Source organism: Carassius carassius, chromosome 19 (genome assembly GCF_963082965.1).
Source record: "Carassius carassius chromosome 19, fCarCar2.1, whole genome shotgun sequence".
Taxonomy (NCBI): Eukaryota; Metazoa; Chordata; class Actinopteri; order Cypriniformes; family Cyprinidae; genus Carassius; species Carassius carassius.
The window spans coordinates 26,651,115-26,675,644 of record NC_081773.1 but is presented as its reverse complement, the minus strand read 5'-3'; the positions used below and the strand labels follow the sequence as shown (position 1 = coordinate 26,675,644).

The following is a 24,530-nucleotide window of genomic DNA, read 5'->3' as shown; positions in this document are numbered from 1 at the left end:
AGAACACAAACGAAAATATTTTTGACTGAAATCCGAGGTCTTTCTGTTACCCCGTTGGCAGCAACGCAACTACTATATTTAAGGTCCAGACTGGTAGGAAAGACATCACTAAAGTAATCCATGTAACTTCCATGGTCTAACCTGTTTTATGAAGCAACATGTGTCACGTGGAGGGTAGGGATGAACTCAAGCGCAGACAGGATGCACAACACACAGGGTTTATTGAGGACAAAAAGGGGAAAACAAAACCCACGAGGGGGAAAACAATGACTAGGGCAAAGACAAGATGATTTAACAATACTAGAAACATACAATAAACAAAGGACTCTTGACACAGTGACTCTTCAAGGTGAGACAATGTGTAGCAATGAAACATCAAAGTAGCAATGAACCACACAAGACAGTGAACACAAGGGTATATAAATAGGGAGACTAATAATGACACAACAGGTGGCACAGGTAAATCAATAATGACAAAACTAGGGTAACAAGGGGGCGGGGCAAGGAAACGAGACAACACAAGCACATGGCCCAAGGACAAGGCCATGTGCTTGTACACAAAACACGGGCCTGTCATGATCCTGCCTCAAGACTAAAGGAAAATCAGGACATGAAGGCAGAATCATGACAACATGAGTGCTTTTTTGTTTAGTGCAAAAAATGTATATATATATATATATATATATATATATATATATATATATATATATATGCCACTTTATTTACAATAAGATATTATTTAAAGTTTGATCATGCCTTTAAAAACCTTTATACATTGTACATGTATTTACACATTTTTTTGTTTTGTCTGTTGCCACCTCATCGCCTACATGTATAGTCGTCAGAAAGCCAAACCTCTATAACACCTCATCAAAAATCTACCATGCCACAGTTGCCATCATGTTTGCTACAATTTATTAACTTGGTGAAATGTTTGCTGCTTTAGTGCTTGTAAAGCTCTGTCACAGCTTCAGCAGCCCTTGGTGTTTAAATACGAATCTTGATTTGTTTAACGTCTCAATCAACTTGCATCACGTATGTGCATATATTTTGCATAAATCAACCGTGATTTATTACATTGGAGAAGTCGTGGCCTAGTGGTTGGAGCATTTAACTCCTAACCCTAAGGTTGTGGGTTTAAATCTGGGGCTGGCAATACCATGACTGAGGTCAAGAAGGCAGAGGCTCTCAGGGGGAGAACCTGCACCACCAGTGAGTGATGACGGGGACATGGTCAAGTATTGAAAGGATTTTAAAATCCAAAAAGAAAAACTGTTGCTTTTGAATTGAATGAATTGTGAATAATTGGTGTTTATTTAACAGCTGTGGTAGTGGTTATGGCATAGGCATATCTCGTACTATCCTTCAATCGGGGATCCTTCCATTCCATACAGTAATCAGTTTCATGTTCACATGGTGCGATGTTGGGAATAAGTTTGTCATCAATGCATCCAACCACACTGGAAATCCTGAAGGAAATTCAAATTATTAGGTTACTTCCAGAGGTCACACCAAGATGTTATCAAGTGAACGTCATTTATCAGATTAGCCTCATTTAAACCCATTTTTACAACAATGACCTGGCTGTAGTCTTGTGAAACTGGTCTTTGACAGATTTATACAAGGAAACAACACAAAAGTTCTCATAAAGAATGTAATTGTGACGCACACTTTTCTTACCACTCTGCATAAAGCTGCTTTATTAATGTGCTCTGCATCTCCGATGATTTATAGAAAACCACAATTTTAAAAATGGTACCTGTCAAATAAATATGCAAGTGAATATAGCAGTCTTAGCCTCAGACGTCACACCCATGGAACATTGGCTATAAACGTCTGATGCATATGGGACACAAAAGTTGAAACACTTCAGGAGTTTCGAAGTCATCATTGGATTGGTTTAATTCTAAAGGATTATATTACAATTGCTGTCTTCACACTGTCAGCCTAGGCTTATAGAAACAGTAACATGTGTTCCTTCATATAGTTTTATTAGGTAGGAAAACATTTTATTATCATGCAGCCTTAAAAGTGCAAACGAGAGAATGCTGCGTAGGCAACTATAGAATATAAATCTTCTGCCATTGGATGCCCCATGATGACGACCTGATTATGTAAATAGTGATATATTGTTTGGACTACAGAGGACAGGTTTTACAGGTTCTTCAGGTTTCTTAGCACGGGTACATAAAGGAGCCTCTTTTAGAGCACAGTGGATTACTCTCAGTGCATTATCTTCTGTGCAAATTTTGTGCGAGAGTTGCTATTTTTTCTAACAAATACATTTTTACATTTTCAGCTTTCTCTCTCCAAACAGCTCGACGAAGCAGCAAAAATGAGCTCTTGTTCTGGACCAGAAGATACTAAAGTTGTAATTGTAGGTTCAGGTTTTGCAGGGTTGGCTGCTGCAGCCACATTGGTGAAGGAAGGATTTGAAAATGTCCTGGTTCTTGAGGCGAAGGAAAGAATTGGAGGTCGAGTTCACACCATTAAACCCTTCACCGAGAACATCATTGAAGTTGGAGCGAACTGGATCCACGGACAGAAAGGAAACCCCCTGTACAAGATTGCAAAAGAGGAGAATCTGCTATCCGAGGGAACTTCTGCATCTAAAAAGTCCCGTTCTGTAACCCCTCAAGATTACTTTTTCAAAGAAGATGGGAAGCAGGTCTCCACAAAGCTTGTAGATCAGGTGTGTTCGCATTTCAGCAAGCTCACCGACAAAGCTTCTGATGACGAACTTGAGCGCAGGCACAGGAAACTAAGTCTGGGTGCTTATCTGGATGATGCCTTTGGTGAATCTCCTTTAGCAGCGAAAGAAGACGGCCAGCAAGTTTTTGAATGGTGCAAGAGGAATGAATGCACAGACGAGGCTTGCTCTAGCCTCTATGAGGTGTCTGCATCTACGATTAGCAATTACACTGCTTTAGAGGGAGAATTTTTTAACACTTTGGGACCTGGTGGCTATCAAGCAATCTTAGATGTTCTCCTGAAAGATCTACATTCAGGAACCATCCAGTGTAGTGCACCTGTCAAGAGCATCCGATGGGATCTGGTCAAAAAGGGCCACTGTGAAGACCAAAGGTATCCTGTTCAGGTCGTTTGTGAAAATGGACAGAGCTTTGAGGCAGACCATGTGATTGTCACCGTCTCTCTGGGGGTTCTCAAAGATAAAGCCTCAACCATGTTTGAACCGCCCTTACCACCAACAAAACTGTCTGCGATTGAGAATTTCGACTTTGGAATAGTAGACAAAATATTCTTGTTTTTTGAAAAGAGATTCTGGCCAGATGACTGTGCCGGGGTGCAGTTTTTGTGGAAAGAGGGGCCTGAAGATAAAGATGTTTATGAGTCTCTGTCTGAAGGAGAAGCCTGGAAGAAGACATGGTTCAAGAAGATCACTGGTTTTGATACAGTGGCCCGTCATCCCACGGCTCTGTGTGGCTGGATCACAGGTAGAGAAGCACTGTATATGGAGAAGCTTCAGGACAGTGATATACGAGATATCTGTGTAAGGTATGGTAACATAAATGATGAAATGTATGACATACAATAATTTTCCCATGTTGCAATCAAAATTATTCAGCCCCCTTGACATGCTAGACATTCTGCTTTAGTGTACAAAATTTTATGAAAACAAATTCAACCAATGCATTGGTAAACTATTATAAAAAGGTGTTCACATTATTCTGACCAACCTCTGAACATATATAATCATGCGAACACACCTTAGGCCATTATTTTAGGGGTTAATATGGTTTAGGTAGGCTTCACTGAATCAACAAACATTGCAATTATCTTGTATTATGTCATTGTCTATATTCTATAGTTTGTATGTCAGTGTAAGGTGTGTTCAGCAATAGTTAGTAAGGCTAGAGTGAAATGGGTGATATGTCATCATGGGAACCTGTTTAGGAGGAGCATCTATAACCTTAGCCAAATTAGCCTTATTATTTGGTGTTTTAAAAACAAGTCTTTGCAATTATGACTGCATGTAAAAAGAATGACATGAGGTGACATGAGAAGAATAATGGGCAAAAACCAAATGTGAATAATAGGGACGAATGAACACTAAGGATTGTGTTGAAACTAGACACAACTGTTTAAAAAGTGAGCAAGTGATAACAAATGCCCATATTCACACTGAATAAAATGTTTCCACAAAACCAACCACAAAGATCCTTGCACAGCCAACATCCATGAAAGGACTGTAATTGCTGAAAAATTTCATCACAGACACCACTGATTTTATGTGAAAAAGATTATGATCATTAAAATATGGAGAGTTGGAGCACCAAGAGTGAAAAGCATGTGTTGGACAAACGTGTTGGCCAAAACATATGGTTATCGGTGATCAGCAGTAATAATCTGAAAATGCTCATGTCTTTGAAGGTTGCTCAGGTCTTTCACAGGCTGGTCAGTGCCAGAGGTCTCAAAGACACTGATCTCCAGATGGGGCTCTGATTCTCACGTCCGTGGCTCCTACACATTTATTCCTGATGGTGTTGATGGAGTGAAAGCACAAAAGGCATTAGCATCACCTCTTCCTCCTAAAGATGAATCCAAAGGGAGGAAGGTAACCCAATAATAACTTGTTTAATTGTTTGAATAGATACATTTAATTTTTTTAATATAGTACAACATATAAGGAATCTTTAATTGAATTGGATATCCATTTTGTTTTTCATAACTTATGATTATTACAAACAAACAGCTATATATTAACCAGTGCTATTTTACTATTATTGAAATATTGCATTTATTAATATTTTTTTCATTTCTTTTTATATTTTTTATTTTATATTTATTTTAATATTTTCTTATAAAATCACTGATATCCACATTCGGATGTAAATTGCAATAGTGGAAAAAGACAGTTTCAAGCAGTGATGAAGTTAACAATAAAATGATTGTATTTTTCTTTTTTTTTTCCGAAGCACCTTCAGGTGTTGTTTGCTGGTGAAGCTACAAATGAGAACTTCTACACCACGACCCATGGAGCGTATCTCACTGGGGTCAGAGAAGCAGAGCGACTCATAAACTATTACGCTGATTGAGCATACAGTCCCAAAGAGAGGACAACATATACTTTGGTTTCATAAAGATAACATTCTCATTTGCCTTGAATTAAAGGGGTCATATGACGTTTCTAAAAAGAACATTATGTTGTGTATTTGGTGTAATGCAATGTGTTAATGTGGTTTAAGGTTTAAAAAACATTATTTCCCATATAATGTACATTTTTGTTGCTCCTCTATGCCCTGCCTTTCTGAAACGCGTCAATTTTTACAAAGCTCATCGTTCTAAAAAAGCGAGGTGCGCTCAGATTGGCCAACTATCCAGTGAATTGTGATTGACCGAATACCTCAAGCCTTACCTTAACATACTGTGCACATGACCAGACAAAACCAATAAAACCCATTACAAACGAGGCACTTGTTGCATCCAGTGGGGACAGAATTGCTGATTATAATGACTTATACTGTGTTTTAACTCGTTGCGTTGCATATCGCGCTGCGTAAACATAAAACCATGTCTGCATTTGTCATCGGATAAATGAAAAAAAAAACAACAGGCACTACTCTACACTGCTCAGAACTCAAGTATGAATCTTCAGTGGCAAATTTAAATATAAATATGTACTTACAGGCTGTGAGTCAGAAGCGCCAGACTGTCCTTAAAAATTTGAAACTGCCCCACTTTATAGAACAGCCTTTGATCACAGACCCATTGTAGGCTACTCTGTAGGGGTCAGGAAATAGCCCTCCATAAAATGCATCACACAGCATCACACACTGAGTTCTTAAGTGAGGAACAGCCGGAGGACTTGAGAAAGGCATGGCCACCAGATTCGACGAAGGAGCGTCCGTTGGGTTGCGGCAACCGCATGACCCCGCTTTGTTCACAGTGAAAGCAGATCTGGCAATCGAGAAGTTGATGTATTTCCTCAGCAACCAACATGATTCTGCTCTAGGCATGACGAAGCGAATATCATCCTCTTTTGAAAGGCCAAACAAAATGGTTTCACTTTCACAATGAAACACACAGCATCTCCACAACATGGCAGCAACAACAATAATACGAGAATAAAAGTTACGCCTTCTTTCTTTTGGGCGGCATTATGCAAATCTTCCCACTCTGTGACGTAGATGTTGGGGCTTAAATGAGGCATTTTAGTTAGGCATGGACAAGTCTTAACTTTTATAAAGAATATCTAATTGGATTTGAGACGTCTTTGCAACTTTACATATCTTCTTCGTGCACTAAGAGCTTGTAACACTCCAAAGAGATAGGAAAAATGTTAAATCGAATAAATTAAATCTTTGAATACATTTTTTATCTGGAAATATCTATAATTGTTCATTCAAATGAATAAACTACTGCCAATTAAACGTTTGGACATTGTTTCTCATTCCTTATTATTATATTTTCCTCATTTATCATTATATAGAATAACAAAAAAAGTCATCAAAACTATTAAATAACATATATATATATTGTTTAAGCTGTTCTTCCGGGAGAAATAGTTAACGAACAGTTAATCTAGGACGTGACAAACTTAGCCTTTGAAAAACGGATTTAAACAAATATTTAAACAGGTGAAATAACATCAGACACCTCAGTACAACAGAACAACGTTTACGAATAAATTCTAACTATTTTATGAATATGTCTAATATATGAGTCAAACAATTATATTCATGAGAAACAGTCCAAACATGCAAATACTAATTAGGATGGTTGTAATGGCTGCAACAAACTTCAACCATGAGCTCAGTATAGGCGTATATTTTTTCTTGTCGTGTGATGTCCTGTGTGGCGTATTATTTTCTTTTAATTTCTCGTTTTCGTAGGGTTTTTTGGAGGTGTTGGTTTATAGGCTTTCGAGGTTTTTTGTAATCTCGTATACAACTCAAGCTAAGGTGACCAGAGAAAAAAAATGTTTACTAGCGCCACTTTGCGTAATCCTCGGATCTCAATCCCACAGATAACCTGTGATCAGTCCTCAAAAGGCAGGAGTGGACGAGCGGAAGCCCACAAATTGTGATCAACTCTGAGAACTAATAAGACAAGAATGGATTTCCATCAGTCAGGATTTGGCTCACAAGCTAATATCCAGCATACCAGAGCGAACTGCAGAGGTTATGAAGAACAAGGGTAAATGCTGTAAATATTGACTCATTATATATATATATATAATGATTTCCAATAAAAGTCTTTAAAACATAGGCTATAACATGCTTGTCATTGTTTTTCAGTATACCATAGAAACGTGGAAAAATAATCTAAAAATACTGAAGCAGCAAACTTTACATAAATGTATGTCACTGCCAAAACTTTTGGCCATGACTGTATCTCAGTGTCTTCAAGGAAAGGCGTGTAGGTTTCAGTAAGATTGCAGATGTGCGCCCTCTAGTGGTAAAATATGAAAGTGAAACTAAAGGAAGAAACTTTCCTATATTGAACCCGATGACAAATGAAACGATAAATGAAAAAATACTGGAAATGAAAAGACTCAAAATCCATCCCTTGATTGAATGATTTATTTATATAGGCTATATTTTTTTAGATCTGCATTGAATCATGATTGAGGCAGGGATCTTCAGTACTGAAGTTGTCTGGATCAACGTTGAGTGTGTTGCAGTGCAGCTGGCTGAGCTCAGAGTAAGTGCCTTTGATGCCATCCAAGTTCTTCACGGCTTTGTCTAACGCATTTAACACAGCTTTCCCATGGTTTGCCACCTTGAGTTGCCCAGGACTGCAGACGCACTGGAAAGGTTTCCAAAGGAACCGAGATACCTCTGTGTCCAGGGATATACAATCAGCACTCTGTCATGTGAAAGAAAGAAAACACGTAAATCCAACGCCTGTTCAAGATGCATCACTGATTAAACAAGCTGTTGTGTACATCATCATTTACACACTGTTAAACTACCTTGCCAGAGTCTGGGGTCCGATTTTATCGACGTTGATTTTGCCCCAGACACTAGCAATAGTGTTGCGCTCGGAATCCGACCACTCCACCATTGTGATTATCTCTTTACTTTTTCAACAAGTGTGAATGCTGAACATAGATGCGCGCGTTGTTTTTATCAAGAGATAGCTTCTTGCGCTCTCCGCCCACATCAGCCGCTAGGATTGATTGGCCATGTGTCTAGGATCCGATCCTTAATGTTACATTAATTAATGGTCTAAAATTATATATAATTTTATATAGTTGTTTACTTTATTTGGACCACCTCACTCCTACCCTACACCTAAACTACCCAGCTTGATCTGCAATTAATTTAACATATAATGTTTAATATATGTTAAATGTTATAACATTTAGGCTAATAAAAACAAAACAATCATGGCTATCAAAATAGTATTTTAAATCTGTTCTCTGAAGAAAACGCTGATTTATTGTCCACAAAAAAAAAAATCATTTTAAATGATAAAATATGTGAATAATTAAAAAATATTAAATATTTGAGAATGAAGTTCTAACAATGGACCAAAAATATATTCATAATTTAATATTTACCGAGATTTTAGCTACATGTTACATGCAAATGGCATAGGTTTGAAATGTTTTTGGTCTTAATAGTTTCTGACCATAAAAAGACTCACTATTAGTGGAGATGCTGCTGAACACTGCTGCTCTCTCTCTCTCTCTCTAATAATTGCAATAATTTCTGCATTAGCCTGCATATCAATAGTGCAACCCCTGTTAGTAGCTCTAAAATTACATTTTGGGATTTGGGATGAGGTGCGTAGGAGGAAACATGAAAGATATCCTACCCCCAGCACTGCACGTCTTGTATGTCTCCCTGTCTGACACACCCAGGTCTAACATTCTCCACTAAGGAGCTGATGAGCTGAATCAGGTGTGATAGATGAGGGAGGCATACAAAATGTGCAGGTCTAGGGGTACTTAATGGAGAGGTTTGAGAACTTGTCACGATAAGAAGTAAACCCGGCCCTGGGTGTGGGGAGTGAATGACTCCCTTCTAGTCTTCCACCTCACCTCAGTTTTCCACCTTCAAGACTGAGGTGAGACCCTTGAGCAAAATGCAGAAACCCCAACTTCTGCCTGGACACCACAGCAAACATTGCTGCCCACTGCCCCTGGGTGTGTGTTCATGACGTGTGTGTGTGTGGGTTTGTTTACTACTCCCTGCTGTGTGTGCACTTGGATGGGTGAAATGCAGAGCACCATACTTGGCCACAGTCAGTCTTTTCCTTTTTTATAATGTGCTGCAGTTAACATTTAGCTAATTTCCTTTCCTTAAAATTAAAAACTGATATAAAGTCAAAGCATCATAGCTTTAATTTCTTCTGGGGTATATGTTTATGCATAAAACCAAGTAATAATTACAAAAAATAATTCAAACAATATGGGTTATATATTCAATATCTCTGTAACTTAATAGAGGAGAGGAGAGAAGTTTTAAGTTATTCATTGAAGTACTGTGTAATATTAATTAACCACATGTACTGACTATATGGTTAGGGTTAGTATGAGGGTTAGGTTTAGAGTTAGTTGCGTGTTATTTAGCATAATTTATTTTTATTAAATAAAGTTCCCAAGAATTACATATATTATTTCTTTCTGTAATTACATTTATAATTAATCTGTTGACCCATCCCTTACACCTTAGCCAACTTAAACATACATCACCAAACCTGTCCCCAACCTTACCTGTTTCCCACCTCAGCAACAAAAGTGTTTGCAATACAACATGAACACAATAAGTACATTTCATTTATTTTCTGAAGTATATTAGTTATGGCCACCAGGACCCATCATTTTTTATAGTGTGCCTATTAACTAATGGCACAGCATAATGTCCCTTTTTAATTTGACTGAGGCAAGAGCAGAATAGTATACCAAAGTACAATAAAGCACAGACTTACGTACAAGTGAATTTGCATTATAGCAGTAGCACTGTCAGGATTTACAGTAACAGGACAACACAGGCAGACCTCGGACAACAGCTCAGGAAATATAGTAGAGCTATTAAAATTTTGCTCCTGCTCCAGCTATAGTGACAGGCTGCAAGGCACATGCCAGTGAAAAATGTCATCTTGTTAACATTTGATTATGTTTTATATCTTCAGTCTGTAATTAATGAAGTCAAAAGTAAGGCTATGTCAAAACAAATTTTTCAAGCTGAAAAAAAAACAGCAGCAAAAGTTCAACAAGTTGACTCGAAGAGTTGGCTCAGTATAACTCAGCATGGGACTTTTCTATTTTTGTATATTGGAAAAAAACAGAACATTTTAAAATTGTGTGTGTGTGTGTATGTATATATATATATATATATGCCTAAGTAAATTTGCAAACAGAGAAACTGACTAAAACTATTATACTTATAAAAGTAACGAAGAGTGCCAGCTTATTTTGATACTAGAGCCACTGGTGGTTGTGATAAATTTAATTTCTTTTATCAATGAATTCAAGCGGTCAACACCCACAGTGTGCAAATCTATCAAAACTGTTTTTGCCAGAGTTGCTTGTTGCTGACTCATTAAGTCGAGTCGAAAAGCTTGCTAAAAGTTAAGAACAGGATTATTTCCCTAAATTGTCATCTAGAACATGTTTCTTTTTTAAAGAGCTTTATTTTGGTCATGTAGACTGCTGGTCACTGTTGAAAAAAATGGAAGCAAACAACATCAAGGTGCTTTTAACAATATTTTATTGATCTTATTGTATAAGAGTTAGATCTTTGTGTGAACAGCTCCCGCAATCTTCTGCAATCCAGCTGGTGTTCATCGGTGATGGGAATCTAGTGGTACTGTCTGCACAGAGCGGAAACGACAACAGACAGAAACTTCTGCCAGGCCTCCTGGATGTCAGCATTGAAGCCAGAGGGGCCAAACTTCATGGCAACGCACACGGTGATGCAATCAGCCAGGAGCTGTAGAACAAGAGATCTATTAGGGGGCTGTTTTTCAACATAATATGAGCACAACAGTTTTCTATGTTTACATCACGCAAATATTAGTTTTATTTTCGCAAACCTACCCTGAAGTTGTCGGGATCCACATGCAATTTCTCAGAGTGCATCACACTGAGTGGCGCATAGGTGGCCTTGATGTTATCCATGTTCTTGATGGCTCTCTCCAGACCTCCCATCACAGTCCTGCCGTGAGCTGCCACCTTGGGGTTACCCATGATCGCAGCGGGGCTTGACAGGTTCCCAAAGGAGGCGAAATATCTCTGAGTCCAGGGATACACGATCAGACACCTTAAATAGACAGAATCATTAAGAACAGGATTAAATAAACTGCGCAGCTGACATCATCTAACACGAAGAATGTGTCTATTAAAGAATGTGATGCAATGATACCTGGCCAGGGCCTGAGGTCCGAGTTCATCGGGATTGAGCTTTCCCCACAGGCCAATGATGGCACTTCGCTCAGCATCTGTCCACTCAACCATGTCTACGTTTTAGGGTGTCCTTAGGCACTTGTTTAAGTCCAGCAGGAATCACTAGTAGAAATTCAGAAACCGGAGGACAATTTATTGATGGGTGATGTCTCCGCCCATAACAAGATGCAACGTCTCATTGGGTAATTTCTCCGAGCAGGTGACGCATACATGTCTGGACATCACTGATTGGACACCGTCCAAAATAATGTTTTGTGAGATGTCTTAAACATGAGTAAGCTTTTTTCTGCCCACAAATTGTGGTTGATCACATATATCAAATAAACATTTAAAAAAAAAACATTACTAATAAATGTTAGCTACTTTGTTGAAAACCAAAATGGAAAAAAAAATGAAATACTAAAGCACCCTTGTAAATAGGTATTTGAATTACAATAAATGTCCAGACAAATGCGATGATGTTACAAGTGTTTTCAGTTAATGATGATTTTCAAATAAACTTTATTACTCGAAATTAATTTCATGTCATCTTGTCTTGCTATTGATGTCATCTTTTCCGTAGTTCAGGCACCATTTATTAAAGCAAATAAAATATAATAAAAATAAATAAATAGCCTACTAGGCTACACACGTCGGTTCAGTTCATTTAAACATTGCGTTAATTATGATTAATAAGTTTTAAAATGGTGATTAGCCTAAGTGGGAATAAAAATTATTAAACGGCTACTTAAGTGCCTGAAGGATGTGAAAATAAAATCGTTATCTCAATTAAACAAGAAGCACACAATTGGCACGATTTTGATTGGGCAACACAAGTCGGGGATCAGAAGAAAAGCGTTTAAGGGGTGCGGTTTGGACCGATTTGACGGGTGTGCCCTTCCTTAGTTTTATATAAAAAGTGAGACAAACTTCTGTTTTCGCCAACATCTTTTTCTGAAGATAATCTAACTTGAGAAAAAGAAGACGCAGCAATGAGTCTCTCTGATAAGGACAAGGCTGTTGTGAAAGCCCTATGGGCTAAGATCGGCTCCAGATCCGATGAGATCGGCGCTGAAGCCCTCGGCAGGTAATGTTGAATTACTCTCTTCCTATACATGTCTATGTAGAACTTTGTCAAATAACTTTGCAAAATAACATGACGTTAAAGTTTTGATTTATTCGAGTATCTCAAATGATCACCGAAATGAACAATGTTATTGCTTTCTTTCAGAATGCTGACCGTCTACCCTCAGACCAAGACCTACTTCTCTCACTGGTCCGACCTGAGCCCTGGGTCTGGTCCTGTGAAGAAGCATGGCAAGGTTATCATGGGTGCAGTCGGCGATGCCGTTTCAAAGATAGACAACCTTGTGGGAGCTCTGTCCTCCCTGAGCGAACTTCATGCTTTCAAGCTGCGTATTGACCCGGCCAACTTCAAGGTACACCATGACAAAACTTACCTAACAGTGTGACTTCTCATCATGGACATATCCGTTATAATGTGTTTCTGTGTTCCTTTCTAGATCCTCGCACACAATGTCATCGTGGTCATCGGCATGCTCTTCCCTGGAGACTTCACCCCAGAGGTTCACATGTCAGTTGACAAGTTTTTTCAGAACTTGGCTCTGGCTCTCTCTGAGAAATACCGCTAAACTCCCGGTGGGCATCCAAACGACACGGTGCGGCACCCGTGACCAACTCAAGTGTGATGTCTGAATAACATTTCTCAATAAAAGGCAGAGAATATGGAAATGAGTCATGTCTTATTTTTATCTCTCATATTTGAATCGATCATGTGGAAAATAATTGACCTATATTCCTATTTGATAAAACCATTCTGCTTCCACATTTGTTGTGTCCCTTTGCAAATAAACTCACCAAAGCTGCATTTATAGCTATGCTCAGAGTATAAGAAATGGGTTTTTAAAATAACCATTATGTGTATGAATTTGAGTCAACACGGTTCATGGTTAGTCGATATTTACATTTCAAACCACTGTAAATATTTGTTTTCCGTATAATAGTGGCTGTGTCCGAGTCTTATATATACACAGTCAGAACAATGAGAAATAGGCTATGATGTTTGACGGGGTTTCTTCAAGGTTTTCCATTACAAATATAAAACAACTCTTATTTTCAAAAGTCAATTAAAAATGCTTAGAAAGGTGCACTTTTAAAAATCCATTATTTTGTATCTGTTTTTGCCTTTAATTACCAAAAAAGTTTTGACATATGATATGTCTGTAAAGTTAACTACAATTTTAGTATTTTGCAGTACCTTTATTACTCCACGGCTTACAAAAAAATAGCTACAATTGATGAATTATGAAATTCAAATTTCAAACTACTATTACAGACCTGGGATGAATTGAAGTTATTAAAAATGAGATACAGCCTTGAAATCACTATTATACATGAACACCATTCTCCACCCCAGTTCTCCTGAGGTCAAAGAAGAATTTGTCCGTGTACATATTAAGATTTTACAAGACAAAACAAGGGGGATATAAAATAGCGACACTCTTACTCATTCTGAGATATAAAATCTTCATATGCTTTTTATCATAGAAATGCAGAAATTTGATTACATTATCAGAGGTGAACAGAGAGAGTTAACAGTTTCTATAGTCTACTTGACCCACAAAGACAGGACAGGTTTTTGAGCCCTATACAGACAAAAAAAGTAGGTCTATATTAAATTGCTAATTATTTTTAAAAATATCTGAAAGAGGTTTTTCATTGTTTTCTTTTCTTTTTCTGAACGGAATCCTACAGGCGATTTAATGGTCACAAGAAAAGATGCTAAATAAGCTATTTTGAATATTTGTCTCGCACAGTTTTCATGATCTGTAATAGCGGAATAAACATGCAGATAACCCAGCCAGCTTACATTAAGCGAAGTATTTTCTAAATGTTGTAAATTTATTTGTCCACTAGGCTAACTAAACTTATATTGCAGAACATGAGAATGGTTGGCGCAGGCTGTGGGTTTAACCCTTTGACGCATCTGATGCTGCGGGTAAAGGGGATGCACTATAGGCTACCTCAGGAATAAGTGTCAAATCATTTATTCTCAGAAAACCAGACATGTACAAAAAAACAAAATTCAGCTAGATGTCAGACATAGTTTCATCCATATTTTAACAATATTTTTCTTGTATTTTTTTTTCTGTTACAGAAAATATATCTGTCCACTACAGTGGACTTCATGCACTAAATGGTATGATTCAGCCTATGGGCCTATACATAGATTGTGCTTCATTTTGTATGTTTTATTAAAATTATGATATAATTTATAATTAAATTGTTTTGTTAATCAGAAATATTAAATAGTCTTCAGATTTGATCATTTATTTAACTTCTTACAGTCTATTTATTTGTGAGTTCATATAAAATACTATGAGTGCAGATGTGTTCATGATTGTGTTCGAGTTGATGCATGCACCCGATACGAACGTTATCACTCGATTGAATGGGCGTTATCAGCGGTTATCAGCCCATAGATATGGGCCAGGAGGGGCCTACTGCGCCTACTAGTAGGCTCAGAAGGCCGTGATCATCCATCCACATGGTTGATCACCCACAAATATACAAGAGAAGACTCCAGATCCAATCCCGAATTCCTGCTCACCGGTAATCGGAAGTCTACTGGACGAACTCGGCAACGTTTTGATATTTGCTTAATATTTTCAGGTAAGACTATTAAAATGATAAAACTGGGCATTTAAACTGTAATGGAAAACAATACATACACTCGTATTGCGTGTCATGATTGTTGACATGAGATAACCGTAATCAGTTCGCTAAAACATCTGTGTTATCTAGCTATATTTTATACCCGTTAAAACATCTAGCATAGTGTCTTTTAAAGGGCTTAAGTTTTGAGTAAATTCCTGTGGCAGACTTGCAAATCCCACAAATCGCAAACAGATACTCATAATTGTTTTCTCGTTCATGAAAGCTTTAGCTCTACAGAAATGAATACAGCGTCAGCGAATGAACGTTACATAAAAATAAGACCGAAAACTATGAGTTTTTCCTCACAAAAATTAACAATGGTTTTACTAGCCTACAAAAATATTTCTTTGATTAGCCTATACACTTTTACTATAACAAAACCATTGATAATTTCCATCAGGGTTATTTCCTAAGAGTAGGCATATATATTTCATTTACTTTTATATTTAGTTAATTTAGTTCAGGGGTCACCAAACTTGGACCAGTGTCCTGCAGAGTTTAGCTTAAACTTGCCTCAAAACACCTGTCTGGAAGTTTCAAGTATACGCAGTGTTGGGCAGTAGCGTCGCTACAAGCAGCGAAGCTACTAGTTTAACTACATTCCTCAGTAGCGTGGTCGTAGCTTCGCTGCTTTCTGAATCAAATAGCTTTTCTGTAGCGAAGCTTTTTTTTTTTACCAAGTAGTGCGGTAGCTTCCACACAAGCTACATTTTCGCAAGCATTTCTGAAGCTCAAACTCAAATCGGGAAATACAACTGCTAAGATCACTGATCCTGGATCAGTAAGTGACACGACGCCGCCACTTCATCTTGTTCTTGTTTACGGTGGATGGCAACCAACCAGCTTTGATGCATTACCGCCACCTTCTGCTCCGGATGGTACCACTCCTATTGGCCACAATGGCCAGTCAGGCAAAAAATTACTTGATGAAATGATGGCAGTGGGTGAGGTCGGAGAACAGTTGATCCCGAGGAGCGAGTCGACCGTGGCCGTACCTCGACAAGTACATGACACTGATTCCCAAATATACAACCATCGCAATTCAGTCTTCAATCACAAAATAAGCACTTTCTTTTTTTCTATCTGTTGGTAGAAAAAAAGCGTTTTCCCTTGTTAAGAAAATCACATTTCAGATATACTGTAAACAAAGGGGAAAATAGCAAATGCCCTCGTGCTAAATTAAGAATTTGTGAATTTAAAAACCCCATTAAAGTTTGATTTAAATCACTGATATGATTATATTATTTAATTATAATTTAAATGTAATCAAGATTATATTTTCACATAATGTTCTTTAGGATGATTTAATGTAGAAAACAGTAAATCAGAAAATAAATCAATTTAGCTGGGTTTCCAAAGACATTCACATTGCATTTTGTTCTGGAAAGGCCTATATTAAGCATGTCCATGAAAACAGGTGCGTACACATAGTTGTGTGGAACATTATTACGTGAATTACATGTATTTTGATTGCTTTTGTGGCCAAATTGATAAGGAACACAATACACAATTGAACTAAACAATTACACCTGCCTATCTGTTTGACTGACAGTTCTGAGCACTGAGATAGCATTGGCTTGTAATAAGACGTGTTCAACATAAAAATTGAATTTTAAAAGTAGCTTAGATGTAGCAAGCTACTTTTGATGTAGCTAAGCTTGCTACATTTCCCAGGGGGTAGCTTCAGTGTAGTGAAGCTTCATTATCTGTAGAGTAACCGGTAGCTTAGCTCACTACATTTTCCAAGTAGCTTGCCCAACACTGCCAGTAAGACCTTGATTAGCTGGTTCAGGTGTGTTTAATAGGGTTGAAGCTAAACTCTGCCGGACACGGCCCTCCAGGACAGAGTCTGGTAACCCCTGGTTTAGTTAGTTAGTTGGGCCAAGTGCTCTTTTATTAAATTAATTTAGGCCTAGTTTTTATTTATTTATTTTTCATTTTTTTTCATAAACAGACAATTATTTTGAAGTTATCATAGAATAAATATAATCTTATAAAATATGAATGTTGCTGTCTTCACACTGCCACTAACTGAGGCGGATGTATGCCTATAAGAACAGTAATGTGCATTCCTTCATGTTTCATCGGGTAGCAATTTAGCAAAACATTTTGTTATCATGCAGCCTTAAATGTGCAAACTAGAAAACGACACGCTGCGTAGTCAACTATAGAATTTAAATCACCATCTGCCATTGGATGTCCCATGATCGTCTGATTATGCAAATAATAATAAATTGAATGGACTACAAAGGTCAGGTTTTATAGGTTTCTAAGCACGGGTACATAAAAGAGCCTCTTTTAGGGCAAGTGCATTACTCTCATAACTCCTGTGCAAGTATTTATGTGAGATTTGTTCTTACAACTAAATTTTTACATTTTCAGCTTTTCTCTTTCTAAACAGCTCAACTAAGCAGCAAAAATGAGCTCCTGCTCTGGACCAGAAGATGCTAAAGTTGTAATTGTAGGTTCAGGTTTTGCAGGGTTGGCCGCTGCAGCCACATTGGTGAAGGGAGGATTTGAAAATGTCCTGGTTATTGAGGCGTAGGAAAGAATTGGAGGTCGAGTACACAGCACTAAACCCTTCACCGAGAAAGTCATCGAAGTTGGAGCGAACAGGATCCACAGACAGAAAGGAAACCCCCTGTACAAGATTGCGAAAGAGCAGAATCTGCTATCCGAGGGAACTTCTGCATCCAAAAACATGTGCCTGCCCCGTTCTGTAACCCCTCAAGATTACTTTTTCAAAGAAGATGGGAAGCAGGTCGCCAAAACAGTTGTAGATCAGGTGTGTTCAAACTTCAGCAAGCTCACCGACAAAGCTTCTGATGACGAACTTGAGCGCAAGCACCGGAAACTAAGTCTGGGTGCTTATCTGGATGATGCCTTTGATGAATTTCCTCAAGCGGCAACAGAAGACGGCCAGCAAGTTTTTGAATGGTGCAAGTGGAATGAATGCACAGACGAGGCTTGCTCTAGCATCTATGAGGTGTCTGCATGTCAGAATAGCAATTCATTGATTTAGAGGGAGAATTTTTTAACACTTTGGGACCTGGTGGCTATCAAGCAATCTTAGATGTTCTCCTGAAAGATCTACATTCAGGAACCATCCAGTGTAGTGCACCTGTCAAGAGCATCCGATGGGATCTGGTCAAAAAGGGCCACTGTGAAGACCAAAGGTATCCTGTTCAGGTCGTTTGTGAAAATGGACAGAGCCTTGAGGCAGACCATGTGATTGTCACCTTCTCTCTGGGGGTTCTCAAAGATAAAGCCTCAACCATGTTTGAACCGCCCTTACCAAAAAAAACTGTCTGCGATTTGAGAATCTCGGCTTTGGCATAGTAGACAAAATATTCTTGTTTTTTGAAAAGAGATTCTGGCCAGATGACTGTGCCGGGGTGCAGTTGTTGTGGAAAGAGGGGCCTGAAGATAAAGCTGTTTATGAGTCTCTGTCTGAAGGAGAAGCCTGGCAGAAGACATGGTTCAAGAAGATCACTGGTTTTGATACAGTGGCCCGTCATCCCACAGCTCTGTGTGGCTGGATCACAGGTAGAGAAGCACTGTATATGGAGAAGCTTCAGGACAGTGATATACGAGATATCTGTGTAAGGTATGGTAACATAAATGATATATGATATAAAATAAACAATTTAAGACATAAGGTCTATTCCAATAAGATTGGAAGCTGTATCAGAGACAAATAGTGCCAAAACTCCTTGACATCAAAAAACTGCCTATTTACTATGTGTTTGCATTATTTATATATATATATATATATATATATATATATATATATACACACACACACACACACAGTTCTCACTACTTATATTGCACAATACTTTCATGGAAAGTAATAGAATATATTAATAAAAAAATAGATTTAAAATTATTTGCAAATAATTAATATATAATATATGGTTACACCAGTAATAATCTGAAAATCTGGACAAATTCTGTTCATGTCTTTGAAGGTTACTCAGGTCTTTCACAGGCTGGTCAGTTCCAGAGGTCTCAAAGACGCTGATCTCCAGATGGGGATCTGATTCTCACGTCCGTGGCTCCTACACATTTATTCCTGATGGTGTTGATGGAGTGAAAGCACAAAAGGCATTAGCATCACCTCTACCTCCTAAAGATAAATGCAGAGGGAGGAAGGTAACCTCTTAATAACTTGTTGTGATAAAGTTCGTATGGCAGAGAAGGAAGGAGACCAGGGTCGGCGTACTGAGGCTCGTGGGAACTTTATTACGCTAAATCAAAATGAACGAAACACACAGTCGCGCCACATGCGCATAAATCATAACATTGATACTTTCAGGCTCTCGCTTTCTGTCGGTCGTTTCTCCCACGAGTCCTCAGGTCTCTCACTTTCCTCTGGTTCCCAGCCGGCTTAAATACTGCTTCCCCACGCCAATCACTGCAATGAGAAGCAGGTGTCACTTGTTTCTCACTTAACTCACTTACCACCGCTGATCTCCTCACTCTCTCTCCCGTCGCAGACCTCGCTGAACCACACCTCCCCTGCCACATACCCCCACCGCCCGACTCAGGCCGGGGAGCCATCCGGCCTGCAGCCCCCCCCCCCCCCCCCCATTCCTGGAGAGGAAGTCGGCCACAGCCATCTGCGCCCCCGGCCTGTGAATCACCTTGAACTTAAATGGCTGTAAAGCTAGATACCAACGGGTGATTCGCGCGTTGGTATCCTTCATGCGGTGGAGCCACTGGAGGGGCGCGTGGTCCGAGCAGAGGGTGAACTCCCGGCCCAGGAGGTAGTAACGAAGGGTGAGGACCGCCCACCTGATGGCCAAACACTCCTTTTCTATGGTGCTGTACTTAGCCTCTCTCTTAGAGAGCTTCCGGCTAATGTACAGCACCGGGCGATCCTCCCCCCCCACCTCCTGGGACAGGACCGCGCCCAGCCCCCTGTCCGACGCGTCAGTCTGCAACAAAAAGGGGAGAGAAAAGTTAGGAGAGTGCAGGAGCGGTCCACCACACAGGGCAGCCTTGACTCGGGTAAAGGCCTGTTGGCACCGCTCCGTCCATTGGACCGTATCTGGTACCTCCTTTTTAGTGAGGTCAGTCAGGGGGCTAGTGAGGTCCGAATAACCAGGAATAAATCTCCTATAATATCCCGCCAGCCCCAGGAACTGCCTCACCTCCTTTTTGGTCTTGGGTCTGGGGCAAGTCGCAATTGCTGCCGTCTTGTCAATTTGGGGACGCACTTGCCCGTGACCCAAGTGGAAGCCCAGATACCTTACCTCCACCCGCCCAACCGCGCACTTCTTCGGGTTGGCCGTTAGCCCCGCCCGTCTCAGCGCCTCGAGGACAGCCCTCACATGCTCCATATGCCGCCGCCAGTCGCCACTATAAATGATAATATCATCCAGGTAGGCGGCGGCATATGCAGCATGCGGGCGCAGCACCCGATCCATGAGACGCTGGAACGTAGCGGGGGCCCCGAACAAGCTGAACGGAAGCGTCACAAATTGGTGTAAACCAAACGGCGTGGTGAAGGCTGTTTTTTCTCTAGACATGGGAGATAAGGGGATCTGCCAATATCCTTTTGTCAAGTCCAATGTCGAATAAAAGCGAGCCGTACCTAACCGATCGAGCAACTCGTCAATCCGTGGCATTGGATAAGCATCAAATTTTGACACTGCGTTCACCCTGCGATAGTCCACACAAAATCGCACCGAGCCGTCCGTTTTGGGGACCAAAACAATCGGGCTCGCCCAATCACTGTGGGACTCCTCGATTACTCCTAACCCCAGCATCGCCTCTAATTCTGTCTGAACCACCTTTTTCTTGTGTTCAGGTAATCTATATGGCCGGCTGCGAACCACCACGCCCGGCTCCGTCTCAATATGGTGCTGAATCAGATTAGTACGACCAGGTAGAGGCGAAAACACGTCTGCAAATTCGGACTGTAACTGTCCAATGTCAGTGAGCTGCGAGGGCGAGAGGTGATCCCCTCCCGGGGCCAGGGCGAGGGATTTTTCTTTAATGATCGCCTCTGGCCCGAGATCCTCCTCTCCGCTCACTGCCGTTGCTAGCAACACTGACTCCTCTTCGCTCCATTTTTTAAGGAGGTTGAGGTGATAAATTTGCCTGCAGTCGCCTCTATCTGTTCGTACTACTTCATAATTGAGATCGCCTATTCGCTGTGTGACCTCAAAGGGCCCTTGCCACTTTGATAATAATTTGGAGCTGGAGGTTGGCAGTAATACGAGCACTCTATCTCCCGGTGCAAATTCTCGGAGCTTAGCTCCCCTGTTATACAGCTGGCTTTGTCTGCCCTGGGCCTGAAGCAAATTCTCCATTGAGAGCCGCCCCAGTGTATGGAGTTTTGCTCTCAGGTCCATGACATACTGAATTTCATTTTTGCTATCCGAATGTCCGTCCTCCCAAGTTTCTTTTAGGACGTCCAGCACCCCGCGGGGCTGGCGTCCGTAAAGAAGCTCAAAGGGGGAAAACCCCGTGGAGGCTTGGGGGACCTCGCGCACAGCGAATAAGAGGGGCTCTAGCCATCTATCCCAATTTTTCGCGTCTTCTTGTACGAATTTACGAATCATCGTTTTCAAAGTGCGATTAAATCGTTCGACCAGTCCGTCTGTTTGTGGGTGATAGACGCTGGTCCGTACCGCTTTAATGCCCAATAATTCGTATAATTCGCGTAACGTGCGTGACATAAACGCGGTGCCTTGGTCCGTGAGAATCTCTTTTGGGATTCCCACGCGGGAGATTAAACGAAACAGGGCGTCCGCCACACTCTTCGCCGAGATATTGCGGAGCGCCACTGCTTCGGGATATCGTGTTGCATAATCCACTATGACTAACGCAAAACGATGTCCCCGTGCGGATCGTTCTAATGGCCCGATGAGGTCCATACCAATTCGTTCGAAGGGGACCTGCACTAGAGGTAGAGGGCGCAACGGCGCTTTTGGGGTGGCCGGTGGGTTCACCAACTGACATTCCCGACACGACGCGCACCATCTGCGGACGTTCTCGTGAATGCCCGGCCAAAAAAATCGGGTCATTAGAAGATTTAGCGTGGCTGTCATACCCAAATGCCCCGCCATTGGATTGCAATGTGCCGCCTGGAAAAGCATTTCCCGACGGCTCTTAGGTACTAATAATTGGGCCGTATCTTCCTTTGTCTGAGCGTCATGGGTCACTCGATACAACCGGTCCTTAATAACGGCAAAATACGGATAAGAGAGCGCGCGGTCAGGAAGGAGGACCTGCCCATCGATGGAACGGACCTGCTCGAACGCATGTTTTAGCGACCGGAAGCGTTGACGGTGCTGCTCGGGGCTGAGGCCGACCCTTTGGAGCACTGCTCTTTTTAAGTCTGCGTATACCAGGAGGTTCTGGACGGGCAGTTGTTGAGCAGCCTTCTGGGCCTCCCCTGACAGCAGCGGAATTATCCGGACCGGCCAGCTGTCCTCCGGCCACCCACACGCCTCGGCCGTCCTCTCAAACAGATCGAGGAACGCTTCCGGATCATCTGTTGGCCCCATCTTCGTAAGAGGCATGTGGGCAGCAGGGCTGGAACTGGGGGAGGCCGACCTCGTCCGAACCTCCCGGTCCAGCATGCTCCGGAACAGCTCGCGGTCCTCCCGCTGGACCTGCATCATTGCCTGAAACCGATGTTCGTGGTCGGCTCGCAGCTCCAGCAGGGCTTGATGTTGTTCCTGATGCAGGCCCGCGAGCGATGTAATGAGCTCCGCAAACGGCGTTCCCGATGTTCCTGACGGGGTTTGCATGGCGGCGTCGTTCTCCTTCCTTCCCGGGTTTTCGGCACCAGTGTGATAAAGTTCGTATGGCAGAGAAGGAAGGAGACCAGGGTCGGCGTACTGAGGCTCGTGGGAACTTTATTACGCTAAATCAAAATGAACGAAACACACAGTCGCGCCACATGCGCATAAATCATAACATTGATACTTTCAGGCTCTCGCTTTCTGTCGGTCGTTTCTCCCACGAGTCCTCAGGTCTCTCACTTTCCTCTGGTTCCCAGCCGGCTTAAATACTGCTTCCCCACGCCAATCACTGCAATGAGAAGCAGGTGTCACTTGTTTCTCACTTAACTCACTTACCACCGCTGATCTCCTCACTCTCTCTCCCGTCGCAGACCTCGCTGAACCACACCTCCCCTGCCACACTTGTACAAGAGCTTGATTATTTATATGATATAAATACTTTTTTAAAAAAAAATCTGTATAGTACAAAATATAAGGACCCTTTAGTAGAATTGTATACGTTTAATTTTTCCACTGATGATTATTACAAGAAACGGCTATATACTGTATATTAGCCAGTGTTATTTAAGCATTATTTAATTTTTTTAGTATTATTAGTATCATTTTTATTTTATATTTGGTTACATTCTATTTAGCTTTATTGTTATTATTTAAGAATTATTAATTTCAGTACTTGATCTGATTTTATAGCGGTTTCTGCCAAGGCAACATTTCAAATTTTCTAGTTTTTCTTTTAACTTTTATAATTTATTTTATTTTATATATCCACATATTCTGATGTAACTTGCAATAGTGAAAAAGATAGTAAGCAGATTGCATTTTACAATTTCAAGCAGTGATGAAGTTAAGAATAAAATGATTGTATTTGTCTTTGTTTTCGAAGCACCTTCAGGTGTTGTTTGCTGGTGAAGCTACACATGAGAACTTCTACACCACGACCCATGGAGCGTATCTCACAGGGGTCAGAGAAGCAGAGCGACTCATAAGCTATTACGCTGATTGAGCATAAAGAGAGGAAAACATACACTTTGTTTCATAAAGATATCATTTTATGAATTTCACATTTTATAGACTTGCTGTCACACCCTAGTATTACACAAGTTTAGTGTTTAAACAACCAGTGGGTAGTTTACAGCTACTTGACGAACATCATTAACTGAGTGTTAACATCCAGCTGGTCATGGTACCATACATATATCTGTCCTGTTAATTGTTAAACATCTCTGTGTTGTATGTGTAGTAGCCTACTGATGGAGAAATATTTTTTTCCCAATCACCAATCATTGTTAACTAATATATATTTTTAAACGGAATATGATTGCATTTAATGAAGTAAATGAATTAAATGAACTAAACGTGTGCCCTCAGGGGTTATTCAGCACAATCTATGACAATTTAACATTGATCAACATACAGTGTGAAGCACTTTTGATGTTGTTCGCAATAATGAATAAATGTAAGTGTAAATAAACTACTGCCAGTCAAAAGTTTGGACATTCTCTCTCATTCCTTATTACGTTTACTATTTTCCTTATTTTTTTTTATTATTTAGAATAATAGAAAAGTCATCAAAACTATTAAACTACATATGCAGGGACAGGGGAGGACCAATGAAAATGAAACAAATTAAAGTTATCTTATATTTGAGCTTCTTTGCCATATTAGATGACTTATTA

At 40.4% G+C, this 24,530-nt stretch overlaps 3 protein-coding genes and 2 pseudogenes across 3 annotated transcripts; 3 read left to right on the top strand and 2 right to left on the bottom strand.

Moving 5' to 3' along the window:
- The first annotated feature begins 1,160 nt into the window (after positions 1–1,160).
- LOC132095681 (spermine oxidase-like) lies at positions 1,161–5,366 on the top strand. The gene is made up of 5 exons (XM_059500806.1): positions 1,161–1,212; positions 1,324–1,328; positions 2,207–3,516; positions 4,393–4,576; positions 4,938–5,366. Exons 1-5 carry the CDS (start codon positions 1,161–1,163, stop codon positions 5,055–5,057), a joined length of 1,671 nt encoding a protein of 556 aa, XP_059356789.1. The 3' UTR covers positions 5,058–5,366.
- A 2,200-nt stretch (positions 5,367–7,566) lies between these two features.
- LOC132095680 (hemoglobin cathodic subunit beta-like) lies at positions 7,567–8,086 on the bottom strand (annotated as a pseudogene).
- A 2,579-nt stretch (positions 8,087–10,665) lies between these two features.
- On the bottom strand, positions 10,666–11,495 carry LOC132095487 (hemoglobin subunit beta-like). The gene is made up of 3 exons (XM_059500539.1): positions 11,337–11,495; positions 11,012–11,234; positions 10,666–10,904 (listed from the first exon to the last, which is right to left on the bottom strand). The coding sequence occupies exons 1-3, from the start codon at positions 11,426–11,428 to the stop codon at positions 10,773–10,775; spliced, it is 447 nt and encodes a 148-aa protein (XP_059356522.1). The 5' UTR covers positions 11,429–11,495; the 3' UTR covers positions 10,666–10,772.
- A 788-nt stretch (positions 11,496–12,283) lies between these two features.
- LOC132095486 (hemoglobin subunit alpha) lies at positions 12,284–13,108 on the top strand. Its single transcript, XM_059500538.1, has 3 exons — positions 12,284–12,443; positions 12,588–12,795; positions 12,880–13,108. Exons 1-3 carry the CDS (start codon positions 12,349–12,351, stop codon positions 13,006–13,008), a joined length of 432 nt encoding a protein of 143 aa, XP_059356521.1. The 5' UTR covers positions 12,284–12,348; the 3' UTR covers positions 13,009–13,108.
- Positions 13,109–16,949: 3,841 nt separating this feature from the next.
- Positions 16,950–24,293, top strand: LOC132094792 (spermine oxidase-like; annotated as a pseudogene).
- Positions 24,294–24,530: the final 237 nt, after the last annotated feature.